Source organism: Lactuca serriola, chromosome 8, assembly GCF_051521515.1.
Source record: "Lactuca serriola cultivar US96UC23 chromosome 8, Lser_US96UC23_V15, whole genome shotgun sequence".
Lineage (NCBI taxonomy): Eukaryota > Viridiplantae > Streptophyta > Magnoliopsida > Asterales > Asteraceae > Lactuca > Lactuca serriola.
This window is the reverse complement of record NC_136415.1, coordinates 32,192,910-32,205,239: the sequence shown is the minus strand read 5'-3', so window position 1 is coordinate 32,205,239 and position 12,330 is coordinate 32,192,910. Positions and strand designations below refer to the sequence as shown.

At 32.9% G+C, this 12,330-nt stretch overlaps 1 protein-coding gene across 1 annotated transcript; it reads right to left on the bottom strand.

Annotated features, from left to right (window-relative positions):
- Positions 1 to 6,642: 6,642 nt before the first annotated feature.
- On the bottom strand, positions 6,643 to 9,087 carry LOC145071501 (protein SMAX1-LIKE 3-like). The gene is made up of 3 exons (XM_079018373.1): positions 7,739 to 9,087; positions 7,418 to 7,589; positions 6,643 to 7,310 (listed from the first exon to the last, which is right to left on the bottom strand). Exons 1-3 carry the CDS (start codon positions 8,929 to 8,931, stop codon positions 6,792 to 6,794), a joined length of 1,884 nt encoding a protein of 627 aa, XP_078874499.1. The 5' UTR covers positions 8,932 to 9,087; the 3' UTR covers positions 6,643 to 6,791.
- Between the last annotated feature and the right edge of the window lie 3,243 nt (positions 9,088 to 12,330).

Below are 12,330 nucleotides of genomic sequence, written 5' to 3'. Positions count from 1 at the left end.
ATCATGACCCGAGCATTTTTCATTATTTCTTTACTTTCTTTCATTTTTATTACTTTCCAATTCTTTTCATTACTTTTCCATTTCTTGTCATTATATTTCATGTTTTACACATTTCCTATGTTAGTTTTAAAATGCTCATTTCTATATTTAAATCATCTATATTTCAAAACATTTCAACACATTATCAGGACATTCATTCTTCCAAAACGTTCTTTACTTTAAAAAAACATTCTTGCCTTTAAGGCATTCTTTCAAAACATTCTTTCTAAAACATTTAAACACTTTCTTTTCAAAACATTTCATAGATCAAAAAATTGTATTTCATTATCATAAAACCATTTTTCCATGTACCCCAAAGTGGGAAAAATACCAGCACATACTCACCTATTTCTTCAATGTAGATTAGCTAGTCCTCTTCTAGTTTATTTTCTTAGATCAACACTTCTCAAATACCACCTATAGAACATAAAAGCGAATGTCAATAAAATGACCAAAATACCCCTCAATGGTTTTATTACTAAATTTTATTGCTTTAAACTATTCCTTATGCAAAAATATGAACGTTGGCGCAAACCAAGTGTAAATCTGAGTCCATATGCAAACCTTATGAGGAAAACAACATTTCCCAAACAGGGCATGTGGAATGGTCTGTATGCCCAAAAAGTATAATTTTTCTCATAATAACATCCCAATTTGCATAGATCTTGAAGACCCCTTTCCAATTCACTTTGCTCCACTTGTATGGGTCCTCACACATGATTAGGAGGTGTTTTATCGTCCAAAAACACTCCATTTAATCCGTTAAGTGCTCCGTGAAACCCTGAAGAACATAGTGTTTCTCATGTTTTCTAATAGAAGGGTTAGTTAGGCTACAATGGAATTGGAAATTCCAAAGTTTATAAAGCTTGAACCTAATTCATTTTATAGTTAATAGAAAGTTGTTGAGTACTTGAAAGCATAACTAAACTCGTTGTAAATGTCTAATATAGCTTTGGAATCCTTAATTCCATTATATGTTCCCAAATAGCCTCTGGGCTAAAACAATCACTAGGGATAAAACTTCACCAGGATCCCTTCATGTTTATGTTCCAATTTCATCTATAGAGTGCCAATTCCTATTCATGAATGTAATTCACTTCTTAGATTTCAAACATTATGTACTTATCCATATATTTCCCAAAATACCCTTATGACCAAATATTCCATAAATTCAACTAGGAATCATTAAAGTCTTCATGTTCTTGCATTCAAATCATATTATTAGTATCAACTCATATTCATGAGTATAATATACTCATCAAATGCTTATAACAAAGAATTGTATTGTTTTCATCACATTTCATTCAATTCCATTCCAATTCTAGCATAAACATGATTATACCGTCATTGATGAATTTTTTTCTTTCTAATGTTGCTATTAAATATCATCTAGGTCATAAAATGCAATCTCATTTCATCATCAATTGCATTATTCCCAATTTGGGGGTTTTTAGGGTTCATGGAGATTTTTACTCAAATCATCAAATCATCAATGAGATGATTTGATTGAGATTTGAACCATGGAAACCAATTAAGGGAGGTTAGAAAACTAAACCCTAATCATCATATCCTTCTAATTTCAACATTGGGTTTTACCCATCACAAAAAAATGATTTCTAGGCTATGAGGGAGAAGATTTTTACCTTGCAAGCCTTGGTTCCTTCTTTCCTTTGTTTGATTGCTTAATTCTCTACTTAGATTGAATCCCTAGATGAAAGAAGATGAAGAATCGACATTAGAGCTCTCTTGGATTGAAAAACATGACTAGAAGATATAATGAGGAGGGTTTGCATCTTATTTCACAAAATTTTCTCAATTGGTCCCTCTAGTTTGCATCTTTTGACCAAAATCCACCAAACCTCAATATTTAAGATTTTAACTTAAGTTTTTTTTGACATAATAAGTCCCCCTACATTATATAACTTTGGTAATCCATCCCATTAATTGAGTCAACCCATTGATCAACTCACTTTGCCAACTTAACAATTTTGGCAATTTAACTTTTAAAAGTTATTATTTTCCACCTTTAACTTTCTAAAAATCATATCAATTAATGATATGATTAACCTATAATGATTTAATTATATAACTAATCTTTCATTTATTTACTTTATTAATTCAAGAACCTAGTCTTATATTTTTTTGTGTTACAGCTAAAACCAAGATAATTAAAGCATCATTTTATCATAATCGTGCTACTGTGAAACAAATTTCAACCAAAAGCAGATTGGCACTACTAGGGTTGAAAGCTGTCTTTATTTGCTAGAAGACATGATTGAAGAAGTTCCTGTTCATGCTGCTGTTTCTCTTCAAGATTGGCACCAAAGATTTGGTCATCCTGCAAATGAGAAACTCAAGTTCATTGATAGTTGTTTGTACTGTATGCCCTTTGGCTAAACAAAAAAGATTGAAATTTGAATCTTTTAATCATGTGGGTGATAAACCTTTTGATCTCATTTATTGTGATATATGGGGTCCTTATCATATATATGATTATAAAGGTTTGAAATACTTTGTCACAATTATGGATGTTGTACAAGATTTATATGGACATACTTTCTCAAGCATAAGTATGAAGTTCAAGCTATTATTCCTAAATTTTTTGCAATGGTGTCAACACAATTCAATAGAAAAATCAAGGTTTTTTTGTCTGATAATGCTAAAGAATTAGCATTTACAGATTTCTTTAACAAGGAAGGAGTTCTTCATCAATTCTCATGTGTTGAAAGGCCTCAACAAAACTTAGTGGTGGAAAGAAAAAATCAACATCTTCTTAATGTTGCAAGAGCCCTTTTCTTTCAATCTAAAATTCCCCCTTTTTTATTGGTCTGAATGCATTTCTTGTGCCACTTTTCTCATTAACATAACTCCATCTAAAATCCTTCAATTCATTACCCCATATGAGAAATTATATAATTGTCCTCCCAATTTCTCAAAGTTTAGATCCTTTGGTTGTTTGGATTTTGCTTCAACTCTACTTAGTTCCACAAAAAAATTCACACCAAGGGCCAGATGTTGTATTTTCTTTGGTTATCCTATAGGAATGAAGGCTTATAAGTTGATGGATATTGAAATAAAAGAATTATTTGTTTCTAGAGATGTCACATTTTAAGAAGACATTTTTCCTTTTACACATTCCTTAAAACATACCACAAAACCCTTTTGATTCTATGGTTATTCCTAATTCATATAATGTGGATGATTCTTATTTTGTCCCCCAAACAAATCTAAATAATTGTTGTTCTGTCCCTATTTCTCCATCATCTCCACATCCTCTATCACCTTCACTGCCTTAACCACCTGAGCCACCACAACATCCTGTAAGACCATCCAGACCTCATAAACCACCTTCTTACTTAAAGGATCACCATTTTAAGCTTATCAATAACATCATTATGGAAAATGGACCACAATACCCTTTGTCTGATTTTGTGTCTTATTCCAATTTATCTCCACAATACATGGCTTTTACTCTTGCTAATTCTTCTGAAATAGAACCCAAAATTATAAAGAAGTTTCTCAGTCTCATGAATGGATCAAAGCAAGGCATGAAGAGTTGCAATCCTTAGAAGCCAATCAGATATGGATAATTGACTCTTTACTATATGATAGAAAACCACTTGGTTCCAAATAGGGTTATAAAGTAAAAAGTAAATTAAATGACACTATTGAGAGTATAAGGCTCGATTAGTGGCTAAAGGATTCAATCAATAAGAATGTATTGATTTCCTTGACACTTTTTCCCCAGTGGCAAAATGCATGACTATCAAGATTTTATTAACTTTAGCTGCTCAAAAATTATGGCCTTTTATTCATTTAGATGTGAATAATGTGATTTTGAATGGAGATGTAGAAGAAGAAGTTTATATGCACTTGCTCCAAGGTTACACTCTTTTAGTCACTCATTCAAACAAGCATCGCATGGTCTGTAAATTACAGAAATCACTTTATGGATTAAGACAAGCTTCTCACCAATGGTACTCCAAATTCTCTTCTTTTTTTATTTCTCAAGTCTTTACTCAGTCCAAAGCAGATTATTCTCTTTTCTATAAAGGAGCTAGCAAGATTTATGTGGCATTGTTGGTCTATGTTGATGACATAGTTTTAAATGGGGCATCTATGTCTGAGATTAATCTCATTAAGGAGAGATTAAGCAACAAATTCAAATTGAAGGATTTGGGAAAGCTTCAACTTTTTTTGGGTTTGGAAATTGCAAGGTCTGAAAAAGGGATTTTTATTTCTCAAAGACAATATGCTTTGAAGTTGCTTGAAGATACTAGTAATTTGGTAGCAAAACGATTTCAATACCCAATGGATCCTGCTTGTAAAACCTCAAATTTTGAGGGTATTCCATTACATGATCCTGCTTCCTACTGACGTTTAATAGCCGATTAATGTACTTAACAACTACACGTCCTAATATAACCTATGATGTTAATATGTTACGTCAATTTGTCATAAATCCACGAGTTCCTCATATACAAGCTGCCGCCCATCTTCTCAAATATGTGAAGTTAAATCCTAGCTAAGGTTTATTTCTTTCTTCACACAGCTCCTTAAAGGTTCATGCATCTTTTGACTTCAATTGGGCAGGATGTGTAGACACTCGTCGATCCGAGACTAGTTTTCGTGTTTTCATTGGTTATTACATGATTTCTTGGAAGTCAAGGAAATAGACAATTGTGTCAAGGTCTTCAACTATATCGTGCCCTTGATATTGCCACAACAAAAATTGTTTGGCCACATCATTTACTTACTAATTTTGGGGTTTATCAAAATGAACCAACTGCCATTTTTTTGACAATGAATCCGCTATTCAGTAAGCTCTTAATACCACATTCCATGAACATACTAAACACATAAATATTGATTGCCACTTCATTCGTGACAAAATTCTTGATAAAACTGTGAAGCTTTTACCTATATGAACCACACACCAACTTGCAGACATGTTCACCAAGCCCTTGCCACGTTATAAACTTTTAACGATCATGTCCAAGATGGCTTTGCACAACATTTTCCAACGCTCATCTTGAGGGAGGGTATTGTGAGTCATGTTGACAATTGTTTTTTGTGTTCGGTTGCGATTCATTCTGATCGTTGAGGCAGGACTCTATGCAAGTGGAAGGTCGCATAGGGGCTCTCAGGAAACTCTTTCCTTTATACTAGAAGGAAGATGGTCGAGGAGATCAGTAGCTAGAAAGCTCCTTTGGGAGAGAAAGGTAGCCAAAAGTCTATTAAAAGTACATCACTATTAAGTCGACTACAGTAGTATCATGAGCATGTAACTACATTCAAAACCAAAGAGAAGAATACTCTATAGTAGCAGCAGCAGTGGCTGAGCATCAATCATCAAGTGAATCAGTAGATGCCTGCGCACGTGAGCAACAATCACTCCATTGCAGCAGGACGAAAGTAGCATATGCTACATGGTAGATCATATCCAAGCAGAGGTGCACAAGAACGAGCACAACTTCACTCAGAACTTGTGACAAAGACTTGCTGCATCAGAACACGACTGAAAGCCGTTGCTCCTTCTTCATTCCAGGTGAAGCTATCTTTATTCAATTCAGTAAATTGGTCAGTGGCTTGCTGATAACCCCATACCCTTTTCAATAGCTCTGATATATAGGATATAATGTCAGAAAAAAGTCATTCCGATCGTTGAGATCGGTTGCAATCCGTTGCGATCGATTGCAAGCCACCAGACTTATTACATCAATACTTTAAGTTGGGTTTGTTATAAGCACTTATATTGCGTTGTTAAAAGGAGGTCTAACTAGTACTAGTTAGCTGGTAGATAAGTGGTTAATTAGTCCGAGTTTGTATATAAGCTTTGTACTAGTATTCATTTTCAAGATTGAATATAATGATAAATCTTGTTCTTTTCACTATAACACACTTTTGTCGTCTGAAAACTTCAGGATTAGGCTACCATTATACAAGTGTGTAGTACTCCTATTTTTGAACACACTGTCGACATAGCAAAAACGTTATTGATAAATGGTAGAAGGATTAGTGGACCGGAAAAGCCTCAAATTCAAACGGGCATACATTTCGATTCATCAGGAATTTTGAGGCCTGCCTCATGTGGATGGAAAGGTCCCAACGTGCATGAGTTCCCAACAACCCGCCGTCATCACCAAATTTTGATGCAATGGTTATGAATTTTCAGTTCCGCAATTCCGGCTTTTAATCGTAGATTTCTTATAGTTTAATGATAGAATATGTGATTTTCTTGATTTTTGTTTTTTGTAGGACTGTTTTCGAGGTGATTTAGAAAATTAATTGTCAATATTAAAATTTTTAAATTTGACAATACTTGCCGTATTTAGCCGCACTGTATATAAATGAGTATCACATAAACTTTATTATTCATACATCTTCAAAATAATAAAAACTCTACCTTTAATTAGGATTTATTGAATACCTTTGTTACTTCGATTCATTATCAACCCCAACACCACGTAATTATCAACTCCCAGTAATTAATAAGATATTTGTCAAAGTCTGCTCTATCACCCATATAAATATCAATTACTCTAAAAAAAAATAAGTAATACAAAAATCAACATCTAAAATATTTGAATAAAAGATTATCTTAAAGTATTCCTTAATGTTACCTGCACACATATCGAAAAAAGTATAAGAAATATATGACAGAAAACTGGGAAAAGGAAAATTAATCAGCAGCTTCGCATGATCCAACTTGTTTGTTCTCCGAATTATATTTTGAAAGTAACGTACACGCGTTAATGTGTATCAACTGAATTCAAAATCCCAATATTTTCGGCTTCAACGTTCAAATCCAACATGGCAGATGCGCTGTCGTTTTGGTTTTGCCACATAGGAGGGCATGGTCTTGAAACAGACGTGAAGCTTTCACAAGCAAGAACAACAATGGCATCCTTGAGATGAACTGATGTGCCACAAGTTAATGAGATTGTCTCACTCTCGATTATTGCTTTCTTTTGTGACTGGTTATCAACTTGGTCCACGTCTTCCATGAAGAAAACACGACTAGCGTTTTCTTGCACAGCATCTGCAAACCTTTCTATATAACTCTGTCCATGTTCGCTTCTTGGCCTTTTGTTACTAATTAATTCTTGATCATCATCTTTTGAGTTGGATTTTGCTGATGAGAAGCTTGTTGAAGTCGTGGAGGAAAGAGAAGAGTGGTGGAATGTTTTGTTAAGAAAATGAGGGTGTTTGTGAAGTGAACTGCAACTTGTGTTCCATTTCTTGCAAAAGCTTCCAACTTTGACATGTTTCTGTAACCAGAGACATTAATTATTTTAGAGTGTTGGAAGATTTAGACGTCAAATTAGCAGGGAAAAAGGTTACGAAAACTTATCTAATGTAATTAACAAAAACCAACCTGATCATTGACGGCTTGCCTCGAGTTTTTTCCCTTGTGTTGTTGGAGCCATAATGATAAACCGGAGGTTGTAGTAGCAGTAATAGACTCATTGTTATGAGCACAGCTTGCTATGCTTCGAGCTTCTCTTGTGAAGTTGATCGAACACTCTTTGCTCTCATTTGGTGAATCTCTGCTAAAATAACAATACCAACTTCATTAATTAGCTTCTGTAATGTGAGAAACTAATTTTATATCCCACTTAAGTTATAAAAAAGTGAAAACAAAAGGATGGAAATGCTGTAATCAAATTAAGGACTAGCTTTGTCTGAGTTTGAGTACCTATTAAGATTGAGGTTAAGGTCCAAGTCACCAACAGGAGTTGTATGCGCAACAAGATCCCATAGAGTCTCAAGGGAGGGATGACCAGTTTTGCAGCTCACGTAAGTTTCGGAATTGGCTATTCCCATAAGCCACAACTTCCCACTATCTCGAAAACCACACATCAGCCTTCTAAGTTCCATGATCATTTGCTCCATTGGGGAGTAGTAGTAGGTTTTTTGCCTTTCCTCACAGTATTTAGACCAATATTCAGAAACCCACTTGATATCACCCACATATAGGACCACTCCTCTCTCCACATTGCTTCTTATTAGATAATTAAGCTCCGTAATCTTATCCTCAACTTCTTTCATAGAAAGATGACTTAATGACTGCAAAGGAAGACTTACAAATTGTACGAGCCTCAAATTACCAGGAAAAGCTATGTTCTTTCCTCTCTCAATCTTGTCTATAACTCCTGAAACTATGTCGTAAGCACTAACCAAACACTCCCTTATGACAATAACGTTTTTCCTTTTCGTATGCATCATCGTATCTATAACACTCATCACATCATCAATTCGGACACTGGGTGTGAGTTTTGATCCATTACTACTACTAGCTTGGAAGTTCTGTGTTATGGGTTTACTATTTTGGTTGGATTGGATAGAATACACAATAGGCCTTTGGGAAAATAGCTCCATGGAGACACCATGTTCAATAGTGTTTTTGATTTGGATACTAGAAAATCCAGCTTCTCTCATGACTCGACTTACACTAGGGTCATCTAGTATTGATATGGTGAGCTGCTCTACCTCTACTTTAAGAGCTAAAACGGATTGTTGTTGGTTCTCAAGTGAACCACGTCGTTGTAGAGCTAGAGCACGCTTGAAGGCTGCCACCAAAGCATTGGAGAGAGAGGGGTGGGGAGATTGATTTGTACTTAATATGATAGGACTGGATTGAGTAGTAGCGAGGCGATTGAGGGCTAAGTTGAAGCAAAGCTCGAGAGCGTTGCATTGAAGGGGGTGAGAATTAATTTTGAGGCAAGCCTTCCTAAGAAGACCTCTTGGAGATGTGAGCATGGCACTTGCTACATGGAGAGGTGTGACATGAGCATGGCCTCTCCGTCTACAGAGGCCAAGGGCTTGTTTTACAATCATAGCGGCTTTTGTTGTTAGGGTATGTTGGACTGCGTATCTTTCGGCCCTCATGCTTACTTAGTATTTATATTTCTATAAACCCAGATAGATATCCAGAAAATACTTGTATCAATGTATGGTTGTATTTTTCAGGTAGGCTATGGTTCTGGAAGTGAGTATACTGCAAGTGCAGCGGTCTGATGTGGTAGAATGTAGAACTAAATAAGTAGTGGGCTGATAGGAGGGAGAGGAGAACAACGCTTTTCATTTTGTTTTTAATGTATGTCAAAGTCGATTACATGTGAATCTCTCTCTCTCTCTCTCTCTCTCTCTCTCTCTCTCTCTCTCTCTATATATATATATATATATATATATATATATATATATATATATATATATATATATATGGGTAAAGTGAATATACCTAACAATCTTATATAAGCTTAGATACCTAACTCCATAATACTACATCAGTTTTTATCATATTTACATTGTTATTGTCTAAGGTTCTTAAACTTCAACCCCATAACTTGATTACTTCCAAAATTTTTGGACTTTCACCATATCTTTCTTTTACATCGTGTCTTTCTATCGAATACCACCTGATGGACTTCATATCCTACCGCTACATATGAAAAGGTGTAGGAGAAATATAATGATGAATTTCCAATTTTTTTTTTTAAGTAAATCAAGTTTAGGGATGAAGTTTAAGAACCTTGGAAGATTGCAATGAAAATTTAATGCAAAATGACGTAGTTTGATGATGTTAGGTGCCTAAGCTTAATTATATAAGGTTGTTAGGTATATTCACTTTACTCCTACATCACATCTTTTTACCGAACACCTACTATGTTACATATATTATAGTTGAAAATGAAAAATATGTAAGAGTGAGATAAATGTGAAATTTATACAAATCTTGGAAGTAAATAAAGTTATAAGTTGAATTATAAGAACATTGGACAATTATAATGTATATATATATGATACAAAACGACGTAGTATTGTAAGTTTGGGTACCTAAGCTTATATACCCTTAAGGGTATATTCACTTTTCCCATATATATATATATATATATATATATATATATATATATATATATATATATATATATATATATATATATATATATATATATATATATATACCCTTAAGGGTATATAAGCTTAGCTACCCATACTAATTATATTACGTCGTTTTGTATTATATAATACATTGTAATTGTCCAATGTTCTTATAATTTAACTTCTAACTTGATTTACTTTCATGAATTATACAAATTACACATTTATCTTCCTCTTACATAATTTTCATTTTCAAGTAGAATATATATAGCCTAGTAGATGTTCGGCAAATAGTGATATAAGAGAAAGATAATAGTGAAATTTGAAATTTTTTGAAAGTAAACCAAATTAAGGGTTGAATAAGTTTAAGAACATTATAATGAATATATCAAACAAAACGATGTATTATGATGTGTTTGGGTACCTAAATTTCAACATAAGAGTATTTTGATCTCTTACTTTTAAAAATCTGATTTTTATAAAATTAATTCAAATTTAATTATAATATAGTTTTTAATAATAACCGATTTTATTATGCAGAAATTAACCATAAATTAGTAAATATATTTACGATTTTATTCTTGCGGAATATATATATATATATATATATATATATATATATATATATATATATATATATATATATAATTAAAATGCTTAAAAAATTGTACAACATATTATCAAGAATTAAATTTTCTAAAAGATACGAATTTTATTCTTAAAAAATACTCTTATATTATTAACTTTGTTCAAGAATCATGGTCCAAAAATAAACAAAAAAACACATTACAATCACATTTTATAACAATACATTGTTTTAGAGTTAGTAATTCTTATGATCTCCATTCAACAACCATTATTCATCTCTGTCACACGCCATCATCCAACCTTCAAGCCTTTGATCATCATGTTCCCTTCAAACATTCTATGAGAAATTTGCCATGAAATCAAATATTCTATGAGAATAACTGCCATAAAATCGAATTATGTAAGAATAAAATTATGTGAGAATACTTTTATATGACAAATAATAAAACAAACTTTGGTAGTTTAGACAGAATAAATATAGTCTACTCTAAAAGAATATATAGATTATTTCAAGAAAATGCACATCAATAATTTGATTCTTTAAATTTTGTTACAAAACTTATTTGGATTCTTTATTTTGGATTTTTTGTATAAAAAAAACTTTCCATTTTGTTGCTTATATGAATTGAAAATATAGATTAGATATATAAACAAAGAAAGAATTGATCCTACATATACTTATTGTTTTTTGTTAGCTAGAGCAAAAACAAATGCTTAAGATCAAGTATTCTAATAAAATGTAATCGTTGAGTCAATTGGTTAAGTAATCATCGAGTCGCTTGATCCAAATAATCAACTTAATCTAATTATAGTGATTCTAGATACTATGTTGTAGCTAACACAGAGGACAATACGTTGGAAAAAATTCAGCTTATTACAAGCTAGTATGTGGGAGATATGGCAGTTTAACGATCACAAAAATTTCTAAACAAAGTAAAAGTGCTAAAAATACAGCTATAACATTCCATGTTTGAAGGACTGTAACTGAGCCACTATTAATCCAATTAAAATGACTTCAGAACCTAACTTGTAGCTAACAGAAAGGAGAATATGCATAAAAAAATTTCAAATCAATCCAAGCTAGTATAAGAGAGATATGACAGTTCAAAGGTTACAATAAAAAATTGGCTAAAATATTTGATTCAAGCATTTTAGCAAACACTTGGTAGGTAAAATTAGATGCTCATATCTTTATACTCGTTTGATGAAACATATATGTAATTGATAAGTATATGAATGTGACTAAATTTACAATAAAAGAGTGTATACCTTCAAATACTAATGAGTAATTTGAGATTTCTTTCCATAAAATCGAGATTCTGTTATGATAGAATTAGATATTGATCTTCCATTCCGGGAGAATTGCTGTCAAATACCCCCATTAATTGAGACTATATCACCCAGGTGGAACATTAATCGAAACTCAAGGAAGAAGGGTGGGATGTGTTCTTTGCGTTGTTGTGTCCTGACAATTCTTAGTCCTCTGTATAAATGTATCTATTCACTGATCATTAACTGAAATACAAAAATAAGAATTTTAGAAATTTACAACTTTCCAGAAATTAGATAAAAAGAGAACGAGTCTAGGATTATTCTTTCTGGTTTCCACAAGCCGCAACAATCCAAGAGCGAACGACTCCAATTGCTTGCAAGAATATCAAGATTCCAAATAGATGAATTAATTTCTGATTTTTGGTGACATTGTGGTTGTGTTTTGACAACATTATGCCATTCTATATGTCATCGTTTCACTCAGACTGAAGTATACGTGGATGCCTGGGCCGACCATGAATCTCAAAATAGAGGATAAGATGGAAG

Excerpts from the sequence above, each read along its gene's own strand:
- LOC145071501 (XM_079018373.1), bottom strand. The coding sequence starts at position 8,931 with ATGAGGGCCGAAAGATACGCAGTCCAACATACCCTAACAACAAAAGCC. Across the intron at positions 7,590-7,738 it reads CTTAACCTCAATCTTAATAG|AGATTCACCAAATGAGAGCA; the intron begins GTACTCAAACTC and ends TTATTTTAGCAG. Across the intron at positions 7,311-7,417 it reads GGCAAGCCGTCAATGATCAG|AAACATGTCAAAGTTGGAAG; the intron begins GTTGGTTTTTGT and ends CTCTGGTTACAG.